The sequence below is a fragment of the Tripterygium wilfordii genome, chromosome 23, assembly GCF_013401445.1.
Source record: "Tripterygium wilfordii isolate XIE 37 chromosome 23, ASM1340144v1, whole genome shotgun sequence".
Taxonomy (NCBI): Eukaryota; Viridiplantae; Streptophyta; class Magnoliopsida; order Celastrales; family Celastraceae; genus Tripterygium; species Tripterygium wilfordii.
Genome location: NC_052254.1, coordinates 1766833 through 1787745, shown reverse-complemented (window position 1 = coordinate 1787745; position 20913 = coordinate 1766833). Strand labels below are relative to the sequence as shown.

At 38.8% G+C, this 20913-nt stretch overlaps 5 protein-coding genes and 1 long non-coding RNA gene across 7 annotated transcripts; 3 read left to right on the top strand and 3 right to left on the bottom strand.

Annotated features, from left to right (window-relative positions):
* Window positions 1-118: 118 nt before the first annotated feature.
* LOC119993312 (36.4 kDa proline-rich protein-like) lies at window positions 119-1666 on the bottom strand. Its single transcript, XM_038840378.1, has 2 exons — window positions 458-1666; window positions 119-328 (listed from the first exon to the last, which is right to left on the bottom strand). Exon 1 carries the CDS (start codon window positions 1606-1608, stop codon window positions 463-465), a length of 1146 nt encoding a protein of 381 aa, XP_038696306.1. The 5' UTR covers window positions 1609-1666; the 3' UTR covers window positions 119-328; window positions 458-462.
* A 1802-nt stretch (window positions 1667-3468) lies between these two features.
* LOC119993662 (proteasome subunit alpha type-4-like) lies at window positions 3469-7060 on the top strand. The gene is made up of 2 exons (XM_038840864.1): window positions 3469-4442; window positions 6090-7060. The coding sequence occupies exon 2, from the start codon at window positions 6102-6104 to the stop codon at window positions 6852-6854; it is 753 nt and encodes a 250-aa protein (XP_038696792.1). The 5' UTR covers window positions 3469-4442; window positions 6090-6101; the 3' UTR covers window positions 6855-7060.
* A 1827-nt stretch (window positions 7061-8887) lies between these two features.
* On the top strand, window positions 8888-10498 carry LOC119993675 (probable leucine-rich repeat receptor-like protein kinase At1g35710). Its single transcript, XM_038840884.1, has one exon. It carries the CDS (start codon window positions 9019-9021, stop codon window positions 10249-10251), a length of 1233 nt encoding a protein of 410 aa, XP_038696812.1. The 5' UTR covers window positions 8888-9018; the 3' UTR covers window positions 10252-10498.
* A 3270-nt stretch (window positions 10499-13768) lies between these two features.
* On the top strand, window positions 13769-15763 carry LOC119993688 (WAT1-related protein At5g07050-like). The gene is made up of 7 exons (XM_038840900.1): window positions 13769-14214; window positions 14310-14372; window positions 14456-14572; window positions 14673-14910; window positions 15037-15195; window positions 15274-15425; window positions 15506-15763. Exons 1-7 carry the CDS (start codon window positions 13994-13996, stop codon window positions 15651-15653), a joined length of 1098 nt encoding a protein of 365 aa, XP_038696828.1. The 5' UTR covers window positions 13769-13993; the 3' UTR covers window positions 15654-15763.
* Window positions 14106-15872, bottom strand: LOC119993689. Its single transcript, XR_005466559.1, has 3 exons — window positions 15756-15872; window positions 15087-15234; window positions 14106-14240 (listed from the first exon to the last, which is right to left on the bottom strand). It is a non-coding gene; the product is annotated as an uncharacterized LOC119993689 (long non-coding RNA).
* Window positions 15873-17615: 1743 nt separating this feature from the next.
* LOC119992422 (ATPase WRNIP1) lies at window positions 17616-20314 on the bottom strand. Of its 2 annotated transcripts, XR_005466392.1 has the most exons (2): window positions 18554-20314; window positions 17616-17906 (listed from the first exon to the last, which is right to left on the bottom strand). XR_005466392.1 is itself a non-coding variant. In XM_038839096.1 (1 exon), the coding sequence occupies exon 1, from the start codon at window positions 20268-20270 to the stop codon at window positions 18615-18617; it is 1656 nt and encodes a 551-aa protein (XP_038695024.1). In that variant the 5' UTR covers window positions 20271-20314; the 3' UTR covers window positions 18329-18614. The 2 variants fall into 2 exon arrangements, 1 of the variants encoding a protein (XP_038695024.1); XM_038839096.1 differs by lacking the exon at window positions 17616-17906 and having other exon boundaries at window positions 18329-20314.
* Between the last annotated feature and the right edge of the window lie 599 nt (window positions 20315-20913).

Below are 20913 nucleotides of genomic sequence, written 5' to 3'. Positions count from 1 at the left end.
AGTTGACTTGGTGAAGTTGTGCATGACTATTTTTGGAAGAAAGAAATATATAATCCATTTTTAGTACTCAACTAGCCTTCTGAGAGCATAATTCACCTTGAAGCTAACAATCTTTCACTTGTACAAAAATCAAATATATAATTCATACTCATTCATTAACAAGAACAACAAACCCATCACATCATCATCACCAAACATGATTGTACACCCATGGACATACATTGAACTAGTTTAGGCAAAATAAAATTTAAAAAAAAAACATATATATGCTTAAGACTATAATGCAAGATTCCTTTCACTTTTGGGTCCCAATTTGTTGATTTGTCTCCTGCATCAAACAAATTGAGCTAGTTAAAAACATCATCAGCAATACATCTATATATATATATATATATACACACACACACACACACTATCTTTATGTACATACATGCTCATGTATTGAGTATTTATATACCTTAGTTAAGAAGCAGGACATTGAAACCCAGATGGTACAGTCTTGCCACAGTCAATGAGGACCTGAAGAGCAATTGGAATGATAATATTGAGGTTTAGAAGCTTAGCCTTAATGGTGGTGCAAAGGCACACAGCAGCATCCAAATCCACAAGTCCTTGAAGCACTGGACAACAAGTGTCCTTAGCACTACTTCCAATACCAATATGAACCAAACCCCCCAACACATCCACACATGCACCTAGCTTTAAAGTGTCAATTGGGCAGGTGGGTTGTTTTGGTGGTGGTGGTGGTAGATAAGGCACAGGCACAGGCACAGCTGGAGGAGGAGGAGGACATGGCACATCTGGTGGTGGTGGTGTTACAACTGGAGGTTTGGGTGGAGGAGGAGGGTGTATTGGGGGTTTCACAATTGGGGGGTTGGGAATGAATGGGGGTGTGACCACAGGAGGATTAGGCACATATGGAGGCTTTACAATAGGAGGCTTGGGTGGTTTTGGCACATAAGGAGGTTTAGGCACAAATGGTGGCTTTACAATAGGAGGCTTGGGTGGTTTTGGCACATAAGGAGGTTTAGGCACAAATGGTGGCTTTACAATAGGAGGCTTGGGTGGTTTTGGCACATAAGGAGGTTTAGGCACAAATGGTGGCTTCACAATAGGAGGGTTGGGTGGGTTTGGCACATAAGGAGGTTTAGGCACAAATGGCGGCTTCACAATAGGAGGCTTGGGTGGTTTTGGCACATGAGGAGGTTTAGGAACATATGGTGGTTTCACAATTGGTGGCTTGGGTGGCTTAGGCACATGAGGAGGTTTAGGAACATATGGTGGTTTTACAATTGGTGGCTTGGGTGGCTTGGGCACATAAGGAGGTTTTGGTACATATGGTGCCGGTGGTTTTACAACAGGAGGCTTGGGTGGCTTAGGCACATAAGGAGGTTTTGGTCCATATGGTGGTTTTACAACAGGAGGTTTGGGAGGTTTAGGGGGGTGTTTTGGTGGGAAGGGTGGCTTGACATGTGGAGGTTTTGGTGGGTGTTGAGTAGGAGGAGATGGGTATGGGCAGTAAGGGCAAGCAAGAGAGATAAACAAAGAACCCAAGTTCAAGAGGAAGATTAGCAGACAAGGTAGAGAAAACTTGGTCATTGTGATCATGACCACTCCCTTTGAGAGTGTTTAGTGAAGTTCCTTGCTATGGACATTGGACAATAGCCTTCTTATAAATAGAGGGAGAGAAAAGACATAAATCATTAAATCCTTCTCCTTCTTTTCTCTCTCAAGAGAGTAGAGTGAATATGCCAGTACTCAATAATGGAAAACAAGTTTGGAAAAAAGTCAAACAAATGGTAACAACATTCCAATTATCCATGTGAGACTGGGAACGCAGACATAGATTTTCTTGTCCTAAACATTGCAACTTGTTGGAAATATATGGGATGCGATTAGGGTTTCATATTGATCAAGTTTTGAATCTTAGTGTGATTTGAAGTTAGAGCTCCAAGCTACTCCAAATCAGCAAAAGCTGGTTTTAAGCAGCGGCATGCCCTATCCTATACGCTAATGTAAATAATGTAATGTCCATGTTCTCTCCACTTATGTAAGAAAGGTGACGGGCTTGTCCTAATGGCAGTAGATATGGATATTATATGTATATTCTCATGGTCACGCTGAGGGAGGGTTGTTATACCGGTCGTCCCTAAGTTTAGCATGTGAAGTAGGTTTAGGTGTTGATGACGGTGTTAATAACTCTTTCGTTTGATTTACATTATGAACAATATTTTTATAATCACCCATTGAGTTTTAGATTAATTTATCATGTCGTGAGAATTTTTTGTGATCCAACGGTCCAAATTTAAATCTATATTGAATGTCCAAAATACTTTACATAGTATCATTTTCGATTATCAATAAAATAATGACTCCTTATTTGACCGATGTGCTTTGATTTGGACTCGTGATCCCCAATTGTTTGTCATGATTCATTGACTTGAGAGACAGATCAAATCACCAGCTAGCAATAGCATTACATCCTCAGTGAATAATCACCATCGAATTCGATATTGGAGCAGAAAAAGTAGAAATTTTATTTCAAAGGATGAACTTTAACGCGGTTTGTGAGTGGGACAAGTTTAACATCTAGTGCATCCCTGTTGCACCCGTGACTATGTATCCAGAATCCCAATCTCTTTACACAAAACGACAAACCTATACATATATGTGTGTGTGAAAGTATGAATAGTATGAGTGTCGGCCATATGTATACAAGATATAATTAAGACATTGAAGATTCGTGGTTATAGTTTCATATATTTACATGCATGCACTGGATTTTCCAAGCGGTAGTGCACATGGATTTTGTCCAATTGCATGATAGTGATCAGTTCATGATGTAAGGGCATGCATGCATGCAATTATCATCTTCACTCATTATTACACAGATATAAATTATCATCTTCACTCATTATTACACAAATATCACAATCCCCTTACGCATGCATGGGTAAAGGTGTGAATAAATAGTCACCTTTGGCAAATACTAGTAGTTCCTTAAAAGTTCCCCTACCATTAGAGGCCACTTCATTATATAAACAAGCCAAATATGAGAGACTAATTTCAATTTACGCTTTTCTATTAGAACTCCCAGTTTTGTACTTTTGGTTTATCGATTCACTATGGATACATCGGATTTGTATGGTTTTATTTTTTTGGTTGTCGAACATTATTTAAGCCGAGAAAAAAAATCTTATTGTTTGAGGATGTTTGGACCTTTCTTATAAACTACATCTTTTGATACTTTTCAAGCAATGTGGAATTACAAGTCAGAAATCCACCCCCAACACTACAAACCAATATTGTCCGTTTTGAACCTGAACCCACACGACTTGTTCTTCCGAGTCCTTGCCAGCCTGGTACTTCAGCCTAAAAAATACCTTGGCATTTGACAGAGGCTTGGGCTTTCCTTATAAATCACCCTTTTCCAATGTGACATTTTGAAGATGCAAACAAAGCCTAATTGCCAACTATTATTCTTTTATTTGCTTTGGGCCCATAAGATTTTTGGTATCTTTCTTCCTAGTATGCTTTAGCTGTATACAATTAATTAGAAGAAGGCAACACTTTCTGGAGATTACACAGGGATTAGGTCTGGATGGATTACATAATTGGGTTATAGGTCCAGGCTCTGTTTTGTTGGTCTTCAGTATTGATGAATTATTGTAGGTAAATGGAAATTCATCAGACACAGCCTGCCATAAATTGGAATACAGATCATTATTTATGAAGGAAGACGAAACCAGAATCACAGGTTCTGACAGTAAACTATTGAGAGGCATCTGCGAATACAATATTGGGCTTAAAGCAAGGCCCACTGGGCTGAATCAACTTGCGATCCTCACCCGACCCGCAATCATAGTCCATGGCTTCTCGGATTATTGGATCCGGAACTGATGGCTTGGCAACACACCAAACACCGAACTGAGGCTGCTTATGTGGTGGTGGTGGGAAGTGAACAACTGCAGGTGGTTGATATGTTGTCGGGCTTCGATGGGCTTGGAACAGGGTTTCTTAGTTTTATTGGGCTATTAGTTATTTGGGTTACCTTTGATAGATCGGCCCAATAGGCCAATACAATTTCGTGGGTTTCAGGAAAGTAAGTTTGGGTTACTTATTTTCAGGAGGCCGAATAGGAAAAAGAACAATAATTGGGCTTGGGTCATCTCGGAGTTCAATGGGCTCAACCATGAGAAGTTTCGGTTCTGAGTAAAGTTTGGGCTACCTTATTATCATTGGGCTTTTAATAAAATATTCTGGGCTCCAATTTGGGTTTTCAGGTCTTTGGAGGCCCATATCACAGACAGGCGCAGAGTTTTTCTTGCCGGAGAGGTTAGTCGAAAATCGAATAAAGAGTGCTTTCTTGCTGCGCTTAGCCTGTCAGATTCAAGAGCTTCAGCAGAGACATCTCTTGCTTTCATTACTCCATTTCTCCAGAGGTAACAGCTTTCTCTGCGTGCGTCGCTCTCTCTTCAGTTTAATTTCTTTTCTTCTTTAGTTTTGCTCTCAAGTGCTGTCATCCAAATTCGTATCGCTGAATCATGAAACCCTCCGATCTGAAATTTGGAAGTGTGTTTCCGATTTGGATAATCGGAAATCAGTGATAGTTTGTCAATATCAGTTTTGAACCTTAGAAGGGTCTTGAATGGAGAACCTTTGACTACCGCGGAGATGAATCCGTTTCTGGTTTTTTTAGGTTAATCTTTGAATGTTTTAACTCGGTTTCCTTTATTTTGGGTTTTCTATGCATGTCTAATGAAAATGCTTGTCTTTTCTTCTTTTTCTTTTTGTAGAAGTTTTTGTCTGTTTAGGTTGGGGAAAGCAATGAGCTTGAATGATATAGGTTTATATTTCTTCTTTCAGTCCTAATTTTATTTTATAAAAATTGCTCTTTTTCTTTGGGAAGTGGTTGCTGTTGGGGTTTTGTGTTCTTCAGTATCCATACTTGAATTAACAATGATCTAATAATTTAAAGCATTACTGCATTACTATCTGAATGAAAGGAAAAAATGAAATTTCATTTTTGTTGATTCTAAGGAGTGGAATAAAATTGTCAGGGAGCATTGTTTGTTCGCCTTGGCATTAGTGGTGATGCTTGTTCTTCAACTTTCATCATTTCCCCTTTCCTGACTAATGACCACTCACCATACTAATTTTCATTGTTTGTAGTACTATCTGCATATGTGTTGTGATTTCAAAAAAAAAAAGTTCTCCCTATCTTTATCGTTGTATTGAAGATTGCATATGCTAGTGGCATAGGATTCACTTCACTTTTTGTAGTGACAAACTGACCATGCACAAACTGTTTTTGGCAGTGATTTATTTCATTAATTAAACTGTGCAAGATGAGTATTGGTGCTGAAGGGAATGCCCCTATTATAGGGATGAGTATTTAATTATTGTCTCTGAAAGTGGATGTTCTAAATGCAAATGGCTTACGGTTAATGATGCGTTATGCTGAAGTGAATATCTCCCATCTGTATCTATTCTTGCATTAGAAGTCATGCCAAAGTGTCTAGCAGTTAGCAACTTGGAGCTTTGGCTATGGTTAGGCAAAAAGATGCAGATGATGCTTCTGAAAATTCTTACTTGCATAAATAGATAAAATGATATTTTAGTTTACATGATGCTACCACCATATTTTATTATGATGAACTGAGCTCGTATGCATGGTTCAAAGAATTAGTGGTTATTGCATGACTTTAAACAGCTGATATTTAAGGGATTGGAGTTAAATTACTGCTCTTGGCCATCATATGCGTTTGAAATTGTATTCACAAATGTGCCGTTATGAAATGTCATGACAATTTCTTACTCTTATTTCTGACTTCACCATTTGCAAACCAAAAGAAGAAGAAGGGTTAGGAGAAGAATCTTGTTATGTTGGTGACCTTGACTCTTTAATGTGCTCTTTTGCATTTTAGTCGTGCAACTTCTCCTTGTGATTTTTTTTTCTACTGTGTTATTTGATTATGTTGGATTCTTAAAGCTCTTTTCTTCTCAGATCAATGTTCTTGCTTTTTCTTCATCTGCTTTTTTGTGCTAACAGAGTCTTCATCTTCATTTTGCTCCTTGTTTTTTGTCAGTTATAACTAATTATGTCTAGAAGGTATGATAGCCGTACGACGATCTTCTCCCCAGAAGGTCGTCTCTATCAAGTTGAGTATGCAATGGAGGCCATTGGCAATGCTGGTTCCGCAATTGGAATATTATCGAAAGACGGGGTTGTGTTGGTCGGTGAAAAGAAGGTAACTTCCAAGCTGCTGCAAACCTCAACTTCCACTGAGAAGATGTACAAGATTGATGATCATGTTGCTTGTGCCGTGGCTGGAATAATGTCTGATGCGAACATCCTTATCAACACTGCTAGAGTCCAAGCCCAGCGCTATACATTTGCATACCAGGAGCCAATGCCTGTTGAGCAGCTGGTTCAATCGCTTTGTGATACGAAGCAAGGATACACTCAGTTTGGTGGTCTCCGCCCCTTTGGTGTTTCATTCCTGTTTGCTGGATGGGACAAAAATTATGGTTTCCAGCTTTACATGAGTGATCCTAGTGGTAACTACGGTGGTTGGAAAGCTGCTGCAATTGGTGCAAACAACCAGGCAGCACAGTCAATGCTTAAACAAGATTACAAGGATGAGATCACAAGAGAAGAGGCTGTCCAGCTTGCACTGAAGGTACTCAGCAAGACCATGGACAGCACAAGTCTCACCTCCGATAAACTTGAGCTGGCTGAAGTTTTCCTCTCTCCTTCTGGACATGTCAAGTACCAAGTCTGCTCACCTGACTCTCTGAGTGAGTTATTGGTTAAGCATGGAGTGACTCAACCAGCCCCCGAGGCTTCCTGAGCTAAGTTTTCTAGTATTTTCTATACATTAAAGTTAGAGAAAGCCTAGGCCAGCTTTGTCTTCTCATTGCATGTGGAATTTCAAAACCTGTTGTTTGATAATGATAATTTCAGATGCGGATGATGCTTTATGTGATTTCATTTCGGAGCCTTTTGTTATAATATTACTCTCTCCTGATTCATGGGTTGTTCTGGCATGGAAACTTTGTTCTTGTTCAAATTTAGAATTGTTAGCACATCTGGATTTAAGAAGTCCACATGCTACATATTATGCAGCTGCAACAATTATGAAAGGCGTGTTGCCAACTTCTTTTGACTGTGGAATCCTGTGGTAGTTCATAGTTGAGCATTTTTTTTCTTCATATCTGCAGCTTGTATGTATTGTTATATGTTTGTGCTCTCTGAATCCTATTCCCTGTCCGACTATTTAGTTTGGAAATGTGAACTCCATTTGCTGTGAGTTGAGGGGTTGAAGGAGATCACCTCATCAACCACTAGAAAGTAGATATCTCCTATCAACCATAGATCTTGATTTCCCCTAGACTTGGTTGCAAAGCGCACGCATAGTGTATGAAGTTTTAAATGCGTCGAGGACCAAGATTTATGGGCAGACTTTTTTCTTTTCTTCTCTTTTTCTTTTTCTTTTTTTTTCCCCGCTTTTGCTTCAATATGATCGTCTTCACATGCATTCACAAATCACAACAACGGTATGGGCAGACTTTAAAATTCAAGACAAGTTTTGGTGAACTTCTTGGGTATGCATTCATGACTTTTGATAGTTGACCAATACAAAGAGTTCTTACCTACACATGCATTGGCTTGTCCTAGCCATAGAGGTAAGAAAATAGTCAAGACTCACAGTGGCATTGATGTATAAGCAGCCAAGGTAACAAGGTCTTAGGAGCAATATTAAAGTTTGAAAAGATTCCCTTCACTCGCTTGTCACACACACACTATCTATCTATATATATATATAACGAAATTTCTATAACTATACTTTTTCAAGTGGCGTGGATCCAAAAGCCTCCATTTGGATTTATAATAATATAAAGTCCTTACATATACGATCCCTTTGTCTTGTCTTGTGTTGTATGTGCACTAGCACTCGTGTCTCGACATTCCCACGCTTTGTGGTCGACATTGATGCCTCACCGTCACCACCTCATCCATGTGCATGCTTTCATCTTTCTCCTTCTCTCCCCGGGCACACATGCTCTTCAATTCACTCCAATTTTACCATATATGTATATGTCTAGCTAGTCTTTGTTACTGTCTTATCAAGCACACTAATATAAGTTTGGACCCTAAAGCGTTCGCGAGCTAAGTTCGAGTTCGCCAAAGAACACATCTTCATCTCGTTTAAAGTGTTAGAAATTCTCCGCCAAAATACATTGAAGGTGTATTGTCTATTCTGGGTCATGGGGTCGCATGAAAACGAGTCTACAAAGAGTTAGAGTAGTCTAGTCTATGCAACAAGCCTACAAGAGATATTGTCCTTTTTGGATTCCAATTCAAAACGAATACGGTTTTATTCTTGAATTTTTTAAATATACGTATTCAAATATGAGAGGAGCTAAACTTTATTTATAAATCACTTAACTGAATTATATTAAACCAATATGAGATTCAATCTTAAACATAAAACTCGGCTCGTGTTCGAACTAAACTTTACTTATAAACTACTACGTTGGTTTAACAAACAAGCTTGAACATGTTTATTCGTCATGTTCGGCTCGTTTCCGGCCCCACTGAAATAACATGTATATTATTCTTCTCTCTTCGCATGAATCTCATTGTCATGTATCCTACGTGGCAATAAGTGATTGGATCCAACAATCTTCTGACTTATCATATATGTATGTGTATAGTGTATTTCATTATATAATTAAGTAGATATTCAGTAATAATGACACATTTGATAACGACGAATAGGTCAAATGAGACTCATATGGATGATGTCTTATAGAAGTCTCGAGCTCGAATCTCCCCATTCCTTTCACTTTCACTTTCACTGTACTAAAAAATAATAATGACACATTTATAATTTTATACATGTAGATTATATATATAATCTAACCTCTGTTCTTCTTGGACCATCACCACCTGTATTACTGTCTCTCTCTTTCTGGATCAACTGAATCACACACACACTCTCTCTCGCCGACATGGCTAAGTTCTTTTTTCCTCTGGTTCTTCTACTCATTCTACACTCTGCAATTCCATCACTGCAAAAAATGAGCCCCGTCGATCTTGCAGCTCTATCAGCCATAAAGGACAGTCTCATTGACATTAAGCATAACAACTTCTTCTCCACCTGGGACTTCACCGCACCTGATCCCTGCTCGTCCTTCTCCGGCATTGCTTGTTCTTCTCTTAACAGAGTCATTTCTCTGACCCTCGGAACCGGACTCTCTGGCTCACCTGGACTAGCGGGGTCACTCTCCCCCTCCATAGCCAATCTCACCGAGTTAACCCAACTCATTCTCTTCTCCGGACTCGTCACTGGTCCTATACCTCCCCAAATCGGCCAACTCAAGAATCTCCGAGTCATTTCCTTGACCAAGAATCGCTTAACTGGTCCTATCCCCACTACATTCTCTTCCCTCCCAAATCTACACACGCTCGATCTGAGTTTCAACGAACTCACCGGATCAATCTCGCCGGGTCTCACGGGGTTGACTCAGTTGAAGGTCCTCATCTTGGCTTCCAATCGTCTCTCCGGCGACCTGCCCGACGTCGTTTCGACTGAGCTACTGCATTTGGATTTGAAAATCAACAAATTAACGGGAAAGCTGCCGTTAAGTTTACCGTCAACGATCCGTTACCTGTCATTGTCAGAAAACACGATGTGGGGCCAGATCAACGGACTACAATCACTCTCAGAGTTAGTGTTTCTCGATCTAAGCATGAACCAATTCAGTGGGCCCATCCCTCCTTCACTGTTCGATCCGAGACTCTCGTTAATGTTCCTGCAACGGAACAATTTATCCGGAGGGGTCCCACCGAGGACGTCGGACCCCACAGCGTCGTACGGTGAGGGATCGATCGTGGACCTCAGCCACAACTTCCTGACGGGGGAATTATCAGGTGTCTTGGCGGGAGTCGAGACGCTGTTCTTGAATAACAACCGTCTGATGGGAACGATTCCGCAAGATTACATTGACAGCGTGTACAGTGGGACCACCAAGACATTGTACTTGCAGCACAATTACATGTCTCGGTTTCCGTTGAAACCCGGTAGGGAGTTGCCTGATACGGCGTCGATATGCTTGGTTTATAACTGCATGGTACCGCCGGTTGGGCTCACAACTTGCCCGGCCAGCGCCGGTGATCAACTATCGAGACCGGCTCCGCAGTGTTCAGGAGTTTTTGAGATTCTCAATTCTAGTATCCCATAGATATCTGGGACGTAAGTAATTTCTATACAGTAGAAAAATTAGTTTATTATACTGATTCTGGTTTGGTATATTGTTTTTTTTTTGTTTCATATTTTATGTGTCTGTAAGAGACTGAACCATAGATATTAATATTGTGATGTACCATTTGTGTTGATACTTGTCTACATCCTAGAGGTCACAGTCTCGCAGATTAAACTTCAGAAAGCAATACACAAGTTTAATTTCCGAAAGCCGTTTTTTTACATATTATGTGAGAGTAAAATCTGTATAAATTATGTCTACTCAGACCCCATCTATTTTGAGAACTTCGTACAAAGAAGCAATTCTACAAAACAATATGCATATAGGTTGGGCAAATGATACATTTGATCCCTCACATATGGGTTGTGTAACAACTCAGTCACTCAGATTTCAAACGTATCAATTTAATCACTGATCTTTGTGACGTGTAACACTTCGATGGTGAATCTAGGCAAGACGATCTCCCTTCTAGGTCAGGAGCTTGACATTTTGTATCACCAATTATTCAGATTTGACAAGTACATGTGCCAAGCCACTCGTTAATCACACCTTTGTCCCCCTCGCTCCCCGATCCAAAATCTTTCGTGAATTGACACACAATCCTCTATCGGAGCTCCCGTGCGTTGAGATCACACACCATTGTCCTCTGTTTCACTATTTCACGTAGGCAAATATTATTTTTTAAAAATTAGTATTTTTGACTTTTTGTAACATGTCAATAATTTGTATGAAAACTGACCATGTTATACGTCACAAAGATCAATGACCAAATTATTACGTTTGAAACGTGAAGGACTGAGTTGTTACACAACCCATCTGTGAGGCACCAAATATATCATTTACCCATATAGATTCAATTTTAAGAAACCATCCTTTCACATATCATCTGAGTGAAAATTTGTCTAGATCCCGTCTATCCGTGACTCCACCCACCATGAGAAATTTGTGCAAGAGCAGTTTGTTTTACGAGGTGTGTTGATAAATGATACATGAGACTGTGTACGGTCGGCTGTTTGCTTACGTATGTAGTTGGTCTACTTGAAGACAATTAATTATATTCGTGAGAGGTGTGAAGTGAGAGAGAGTAGGAAAAATATAATAATTCATAGTTTGTCACGCACAAAACAGTTCAAAGTGGTCCACACGTGCTTATGTTGTCTTCTAGTGCATTCTTCTTCGTCTTCTTATTTGTCTCAATGCGCCTGCAGCAAACCATGACAATCGCTAGTGGCTAGTGTGGAATTTACTGATCAACGATCATGTCATGGGCCCTTGGGCCAATATTATGATCTGAACATTGTGGCCCATTTTAGAGGCCTGAGCCTTGGTGAGATTCAAACCATGATACGGGGTCTCGAGTCTCAAGCATTTCTTGAGTTCCGCTCTGAATCGGTTTAAGCTTCAGGGCCGCGTGGCTTTGACAAAGTGGGCCTAATGAGCCATTTTAGATGCCTGAGCATAAGTAAGGCCCAGCCGATGATACGGGCTTGACTATCAGCCTTGCTGGGCCATTATAGTGAAGTCTTTCAATCTCGCACGTCTCCTTCTTTGCCTTTGTCTTCCTTGATATTTTCGTCTTTGCAAGAGCACCAAATGTTGCACTAATTGGGGAATTGGTAAATAGTACACATGTCCTCCACCAATCCAATCCGGGCATTGTGTATAAAAAAAAAAAATAGTACATTTTTTTAGTGATTTGGTTAGAATCCACTTGACTTTTTTTAGAAAATTCCCATGAATTGGTCACAATCTACTAGTCTTTTTTTTAGAAAATTTCAGTTTTGATTTGGTGGATCAATAAAGGAACCAATAGTGCAAATTTAAGTCATATCATTACTATCCCTTTCTTTTCTTTTATCATAAAATGCTACTTTGTATAAAGAATTCCATTCATGTCTTTCTTTTCTTCATAAAATTATACTTGATAAAAAGTAATCCTATTCATGCTTTTCTTTTTTTATATGAATATCCATTCATGAGATTTTTTTTTATGAATATTCATCCTTTTCTTTATTTATATATAACAAAAAATCCTATTGGTGTGACATTTTTTGTCCTATTAACGATGTGTCCTAAAAGCTTGCCTCGGTGTCACCTAGAAAATGAGACCGGCTCCCCAGGTATCCGGTTTGATCGACGGTAGACTAGTTTTGGAGATTTGTCACTTTTTTAAAAAAATTATGTATATAATTGTAATGTTAGATAATATACAAAATATTAAAATTATAAAGTAATTCATGTTATTAGTCAATAATCAATTAATCTTTGATAATTTTCTAATTTAGAATATTACGATTCATCGATTATGTTTTTGTTTAAACATAAGACAAATTTGAGCTAAATATATTTATTTTCTAATTACGAGGCCAATTTAAGTGAATTTTTGTAATTTGATTTCTTGATTAATGTTGTAACATAGAGTTTACCATACATATCATATTTGACGAATCTAAATTTAAAGAGTAATTATATATGTATGTATCTATGAAGTCTGAATAGTGAATATAAGTCAAATTTGAGCTAAATGTAAATTTATTTTCTAATTAACTGATAATTAAGATTGTTATTTACCAAAATATTAATTTAAATTTTCATTTTTTGAGTCATTTTGTTTTAATTTGTTTCTAAAAGAACTAAAACAAGATATAAACGGCCACGGGCAGTCCAATCTTGGTCCACCAGATCCAATACTTTTACCAGGTTTGTCGGACTGAGGTGGTTAAAATGCAAGTCCGAGTTTTAAGGAGTAATGCAACTTTTGGTTATTTGAATGATTGGGCATGTCCAACTTGGTCCTTAAAATTTCAAACATTTTAATTTGGGAATCGAAAGTTGAAATTTTTCCTAATTTACACACATGGGTAAATTTTTCACTGCTCAGGCAGTAAACTCGCTCATGTGGCATAAAAATCAAACTAAAAAATCAACCCAAACAATGAAAAATCTGTCCGTGTATACATATTAAAAAAAATTTCAACTTTGAGTTCTCAAATTTAAATGTTTGAAAATTCAATGGCTGAGTTGAACTTGATAAGGGATGCCTTAGCTAGTTAGCAAGTTGAGGTCTAGGCCGAGGAAGTTTGAGGCAATAACAGATTTGTGATGCCCTTAGATGTTCTGACCGCACGCGCGCTACACTGATGTATTCAACGAGTCTATAGCCTTGGCCAACATGCTCAGATAATATTTGAAATTTCATCGTGATAGGGATAAATTATTAATATATTTGATGATCTTCAACAAGAACTTCCTAGTAAGCACGAGTAATCAGCTCACGTTGATTACATCCCTATCATTTGTACACATAACCCATCGCTCCTAAAACTCATTGGGTGACCAAAAGTTATATTACCTCAATTTTTAAGGCACCCATACCCAAACTTGTTCCACCGTGCGGTCCAGGTGTGACGTTACTTTCTATCAATTCCAAAGAAATCAACACTATCGTGTCATTCTTGTTTGGTCATAAAATGGCTACTTTATATAAAGAAAAAAACTTCCATTCATGCTTTCCTTTTTTCTTACCATAAAAATGCTACTTTCTATAAAGTAAAATCCTATCATGCAGCAGTTCTGGTCCCATTCCCAGTCAATGCCCACATCTTTGTACTGTGTACAAATTATATAACACCAAAGTTGCTTCCCCTCATGCAAGTTATAAAATAATGAGCGAATAGCGAATAGCTTTTGTTGAAGACCGACTAATAGCTGTTGTGATAAAATGCAGAATCAGGAAGAGAATGTGAGAGGAGGAGCAAGAATGGAGCCTAAAAGTTCTTGCATACCATACTTTCTCACCATAGTGTCATGTCTTTGCGTCGCAGGATTCATAGCAGTGGCTAAGGTGGCCTTAAATAGAGGCATGAGCCATTATATTCTTGTGGTCTACGGAAACGCCATTGGAACCCTAGCCACTGCCTTATTTGCATCTCTCTTTGAAAGGTTCATCTTCTTCAAACCAATATTATCTGCAACACACAAAACCAGAAAAATAAAAAATTAACCGTTTGTTTGATCTCCATGTTCATATGTTGCAGGAATAATAAGAACAAAATCACTGGTCTCATCTTGCGAGATATATTTTTCTTGGGGCTTCTAGGGTAGGGTGATGAGTACTGAACTATAAAACATTGTCAGTTAGTAAAGAAGCTTTTCTTATATTCTTTTGTTTCTATATATATAGGTCCGTGTTGGGAAGGATACTGTACTATGCAGGACTAGAATACACATCAGTGACACTTACCGCTGCCATGTCTAACCTCGGTCCATCAGCAACTTTCATCCTGGCCTTAATTTGCAGGTATGACTTCAATACATATATATATACAAGTATATATAAGCTATTTTTTTCAGTTAAGCTAAGAGGGTATATGTTCCCTTCAATCTGGTTGCATATTCAGGATGGAGAAAGTAGACATCTTCAAGCGTGGTTCACAAGCAAAAGTTGGGGGCACTATAATTGCCTTAGCTGGTGCTACACTCGTCACTTTCTACCATGGCCCCGTTGTAATTTCACCTCTTAAGCCACTGTCAAACAAGATAAACTCCCCAAGAACTATTCGAGGCGGGGATTGGATTAAGGGCTGTCTAATGCTTCTTGTTGCAAACGTTTCAATATCAGGCTATTACGTCTTACAGGTAAAAATGGATAAAAACTTATGCATGTAAATAAACAATAACAGACTCCCTCACACACACACATATTGATTTCATGTAAATGGATTAAGACATTCAAATTGGAAAGGTAATGACTAAATAGTGCAGACAATAGCAATCAAGAAGTACCCGGCGCCGCTAACTCTTACATCACTAACCTGCCTAGCGGGAACCATACTCTCAGCAATCACGACAGTAATTCTAGACCGCAAAGCTTCAACATGGAGATTGACATGGGACATTAGCCTTCTTGCTCCTATATACAGTGTAAGTCCTTCAGCTTCCAATTCAAGATGCAAAAGCTTTCTGAAATGGAAATAATATAAATGCAATCAAATTTTGCAGGGAATTATCGTGTTTGGAATCTCAAACTATGTTCAAACATTGGTAATGAAAGAGAAAGGACCAGTATTCATGACTGCATTTATACCTTTGGGGAATATTATCACGGCAATAATTGGTCTGCTAGTCTTTGGGGATGCATTGCACACGGGAGAGTATGTACCATTTATTTTGCTTATTTGAGATCAAACTACTTTTAACTTACAAGAAGAGTTGATATTGGTAATTTTTTCAGTATGGTAGGAGCTATATTGATAATTATTGGCTTGTATGCTACTCTGTGGGGAAAAGCAAATGAACAGCAGCAACAGAAACTATTGGAGCACAAAACAACAGCCCAAGATGTCGAAAGCAAATTGGATGAGGAGGATAACCATAAATGACATCATAATTGTATATAAATGTATATACAGTTGCTATATTTCTTCTTTAAAGAATAAACGCAGTGCTTATTTGTCAATTAGGCAGAATATATTGTGACATACCTGCTTTATGGGACTGCCCGTCTTCAATCCAAAATCTCAGCCCCTCGTTCCAAGATGTCTCAAGCCACCGAACATTTGGTCAAGAGTTGGAAGGACAAATCCTTGTGCTATTCACCTATGCAAGTTTTTACTATGTATAAATCAAATACTAATACATCAAAGTTGCTTCAACCATGCAACCATGCAAGTTATAATTTTTTTAAAAAAGAAGTCATAGCTTGGCTTTTCTTGAAGACTATAATAATTGTGAGGAAAATGCATAATCAGGAAGAGAATGTGAGAGGAAATATGGTGCCTTAAAGATTGATGCCATGCCATTCCTTCTCTGCATATTCTCATGTGATTTGCATTGCAGGATTTATGGCAGTGGCCAAAGTAGCCTTCGATAGAGGCATGACCTATACTTTTATATTACTGTGTATACAGTTGCAATATTTCTTTTTAAGTATCATGGCAGTGCTAATTGTCAAATAGGAAGAATATATATTGTGACATATCTGCTTTATAGGCTTGCCGGCCCGTCTTCAATCTGCAATTTCAGCCCCTCAATCAAAGATGTCTCAGGCCACCTAAATACTTGGTCAAGGGTTGGAAGGACAAGTCCTACGCTATTCGCCTATGTGATGTTTCACCAATCACTGGACTCAGCCTGTTTCTGCAAAATAGTTTTTGAAACATCTTCGTGGCTTCCCATCTTCAATCTGCACCATCATCTCTATTCCAAGACACCCCAAAGCAGCCTCAAATACTCGGCCAATGACTGAGAGTAGGAAGGATACCACTAACATTGAAATTAAAATACAAATGCATCATTCCTATTTAATTAAATCATGAGAAAATATTCAACGGTCCCTGTATGCCATGTCATATGCTAATATGGTGTATCACGACAAATAAAATCGTGACAATTATGGGTTGTGATGCTAACCACCCATGAATTGATTGATACCAACAAACTATGAAATGTTACCATGCTATTGGTCCTGGTACACCACATCAGCGTATGACATGACGTACCAGAACCGCTGAATATTTTCCCGTAAATCACCTATGCAGAAGAAAAATTAAACTAAACAAATAAAATTAAAGGAGACTGAAATAAAATATGGTTAAATTACATCAGAAGCCATATCAGGACAAAAATACAATGAAAGTACCAAATAGGAACAAACCTCCATCACAAAAAAGAGCTCACATTTGAAAGGAGGAGCGAGAAATTAAACTGGTCCAACTCCATTGTTTGCCATATCAGGGTGGTGCCTCAACAAAAAGTTTCCATTCAAAAAAAACCAAATCATGTTGGAGACCAATTGACCATCTATGTTCACTAGATTCTATACAAACAAGAGTACGAAGCATAACCCCCCCACCCACCAAAAAGAAAAGGTATAAAAAAACCCTTTTTCCAAATGCAACCTCTTCATGCTTACACTCTTAGCTCAATCTCAAGTATTTTGTCACACAATACGATGTTTCCATCAACCCAGGATAAACAAGATTAGCAACTCAATATAATTCGAAAGGTTGGTTTGACATAGCCCATTTTTAATTGCCCCTGCTCCTTTTTGTTCAGTATAAGAAGCAAATAAACAGAGAACAGAAAAACCACACCAAACCAACCCAAGCATATGAGCAAGAAATATTTTGAGAATGGATATGAGCACAAAATATGGGAACTGATGAAAAAAAAAAAATTCGTTAATTCAGTTGCTTCGAGCTTCCATTCTGAGATTCACGATTGAAAAGAGATGTTTTAAGGGGAAGCACCTGAATGCCTCCCCTCAGCTGCTTCCGACTTGCCTGCACGGACACACAGGGTAACAAGTTGGAAGCAGACAGTGAATCTATTATAAGGTGCATGGTGTTTATCTCTTCGTTTAAGAGAGATTAACTCATACCAGTCTAAAGCAAAAGTGTGGGAAAAAGATTTACACCATCCAAAGAATTTAAGGCCAAGGATGTCCAAATTTACCATTAGGCATGACGGGCGATAATAAATTTATAAAAACACAACTCAGTAACTGTGGCAAGATGAAACTGGATACTATTATTGAACTTATAAACATCAAATACATGATAATATCATAACAATAAGGACAACTTGAAAGTTGGCAATATGCCCCTAAGAGGCTCCAGAAACTGTTCACCATACTGCAAAGAAAAATCTTAAGTAAGAAAGTCATTAAGAACAAACATGGGTTGTTTTACAGAATAAGATTTCAACAAGATTATAGTCAATCATAGCATAGAACAAGAATTGCACAGCCTCACTTAACAACCAGTTAAATTTCTATAGCAGGAAATAGCTTATAAGGTTTAAACTTAAAAAGAATCAAAGGATTAAATAACAAAAAAGTGCACAATATCATTGTAAGGTTTAATCACTTACTAAGACCTGATACAGCATGGTTATTAGAAAGCAAAAGGAGATCGGAGATCGCATGAGTTCATTTTCTTCATTACATGAATCTTTATTTAGGAACAACTAACAAGCTTAGATAAATCAGAAAATGGACCAACATGAAACCATGTTATGAAAATTTGAGTTCTTAGATGTGATTAACTACTAGAGGTTAGATCAACAAAAAGCTAGTGCATTAATGAAACTCAAAGAGAACAAAGTGGAACTTTTTTCATATATGATTTACTAACACTTGCCACACCAGGATAACCTACTTACATCCTTCCCTTGTTTCTAGAAAATTTCAAAAACAAAATGGTGTAATAATTAAAGGCAAGACCTGATTTTCACAGCATAAAAAGTGGGCTAACAAAGAGGAAGAAGATAGGCATCTAACCAGCATGGATAAACATTTTCAAAAATTCCCAAAACTGGAGGACGCTAAACCATCCCATCTGTTATTGTCCATCAACAACATCAGCATTGGGCCAATCAAGGAACTTGTACCCCTGAAGTGAAGGTGGTAGATAGCTCTGTGTTGCAGAGGGATTGTCAGGAGTATATATATACCCCTTTCCATATCCGATGTCCTTCATTAGCTTTGTAGGTGCATTCCTTAGATGAAGAGGCACTCCCTCATTCTGCCCAACTGACTCCCGAATAACCTTCTGTGCAGCCCCTATTGCTCGGTACACAGAGACCGATTTGGGAGCCAAAGCCAGGTATGCGGCACATTGGGCAAGAATCACATTGCATTCGGGCATACCCAAGAAATGGCAAGCTTGGTAACAGGCAACAGACTGATTAAGCGCCAAAGGGTCTGCCAAGCCAACATCCTCACTCGCAAACCTTATCAGTCTCCTTGCAATGTAAAGAGGCTCTTCACCTCCTTCCAACATTCTGGTCAACCAGTAAATAGCAGCATTGGCATCACTTCCCCTCATAGACTTGTGTAGGGCACTAATCAAATTATAGTGCTCTTCCCCTGCTTTGTCATAGGCAAGATGCTTGCACTGAAGTGCCTCCTTTGCATCATCCACAGTAACAATCACTGCATTCGAAGAAGCAAACACATTTTCCTCATTCAATCGAGCATCCGCTGTCGTAGCAGAAATCTCCAATGCATTCAGTGCCACCCGAGCATCACCATCACAATTTGCAGAGAGAAATTGAATAACTTCATCACTAACACTGACTTTCATCCCCACACTCTTCGCCAATCCTTTCTCCCCATCATCCACTGCTCGCTTCAAGAGGGTCTCGACATGCTCTGGCTTCAAGGAATTAAGAGTTAGGACTCTACATCGGGACAACAATGGGGTTATCAGGTGAAAAGAAGGGTTTTCTGTAGTAGCACCAATGAACACAATGCTACCATCCTCAATAACAGGCAAGAATGAGTCCTGCTGAGACTTGTTGAATCTATGAACCTCGTCCACAAAAAGCACAGTCCTTTTCCCGTTCAACTTCCTTGTCTTCTTGGCATCGTCCACAGCATCCCTGACGTCCTTGACCCCGCAGGTGACCGCCGACAATGCTACAAACCTGTACGAGGACTGAAGCTCATTCGAAGCTACGATTGCTTTGGCTATTGAGGTCTTGCCGGTACCAGGTGGGCCCCAGAGGACAATCGAAGGGAGACGCTTACGGTCAATAGCGGAGCGAAGAATGGAGGCGGAGGAAAGGAGGTGGTCTTGTCCAACGATGTCGTTTACAGTCCGTGGCCGCATACGCTCCGATAAAGGTTGGTGTGGAGGGACATGAACACGATGGTTGTTAGTAGTAGTAGACTGACCGTTAACGGCTAGTTTGGGCCGCTTAGTAAGAGCGGCTGAAGGCGATTGCTCTTCTTCGATTAAAGGAGAGTCATTCTGTTGTTCTTTGATTGTAGAATTGGATGGCTTAGAGTGGCAGTGAAAGAACCGATCGAGCTTGGGCTGAACTGGAGAGGGATTAGGGTTGGGAGGGGAGGAGGAGGTGGAGGAAGAGTGTTTGTGAGATAGAATCCATTCGGTGGCCTTGAGAGTTGACTTGCCGCCGGTGGCGGCTAGCGCTTGGGCCGCCAGGTCGTTTGAGAAGCCCATGCTTAGGAGTTGCTCCATCTCCTCCTCCATTTTCACGTCTCACTCTGTTCGTATAGAAACTTTCTGGTCTTGCAGAGTTTTATAACGATAATCATTAAAAAATATAGTAATATTAAAAAATGTTTAGTAGGAAATTTTGCCAAACATGGCCTTAATTGGCCATTCTTTGAACTTTGAAGGAAAGTTTGCAAAATAAAGCATGGGCTTTAGAAGAAAAGTTTGCAACTTCAAGCATACAATTTTAGGATAGAGTCTAGAGTCAATTAAATTCTTTGATTAATGAATGTATTGAATGTATCAAGAATCAAATGTTTCTCTAGTGGTAGTTTATCCCTTATAACTTGGAAGTAGTAACATTAACCGCATAATATATCATCTAGAGGTTCTTTTCGGGAATTGAACTTGTAATTTTTAGATTGTATTATTGTAACTTTAGGTCACACCACTGTAACAACATGACTTAAATTGAAAAAAAAAGCTCATAAAAAAACAGTTGTGTAAATCACTTAACGATAGCCAAATTCATAATCTCTCAGGACTTAGGATGTAAAAAATCTCGCTTGAAATCAGGAGTTTTTTAAGTCGGTGCAACTATTTTGTGTATATAAGAATAAATGATGGTCTAATTGTATGTTTAGATGAAATTACACATAACAGATGGTTTAAAGCATTT

Coding starts and splice junctions, on each gene's coding strand:
- LOC119993312 (XM_038840378.1), bottom strand. CDS start 1,608: ATGATCACAATGACCAAGTTTTCTCTACCTTGTCTGCTAATCTTCCTC.
- LOC119993662 (XM_038840864.1), top strand. CDS start 6,102: ATGTCTAGAAGGTATGATAGCCGTACGACGATCTTCTCCCCAGAAGGT.
- LOC119993675 (XM_038840884.1), top strand. CDS start 9,019: ATGGCTAAGTTCTTTTTTCCTCTGGTTCTTCTACTCATTCTACACTCT.
- LOC119993688 (XM_038840900.1), top strand. CDS start 13,994: ATGCAGAATCAGGAAGAGAATGTGAGAGGAGGAGCAAGAATGGAGCCT. Junction 15,196..15,273: donor TTCTTGCTCCTATATACAGT/GTAAGTCCTTCA, acceptor CAAATTTTGCAG/GGAATTATCGTGTTTGGAAT. Junction 15,426..15,505: donor GATGCATTGCACACGGGAGA/GTATGTACCATT, acceptor TAATTTTTTCAG/TATGGTAGGAGCTATATTGA.
- LOC119992422 (XM_038839096.1), bottom strand. CDS start 20,270: ATGGAGGAGGAGATGGAGCAACTCCTAAGCATGGGCTTCTCAAACGAC.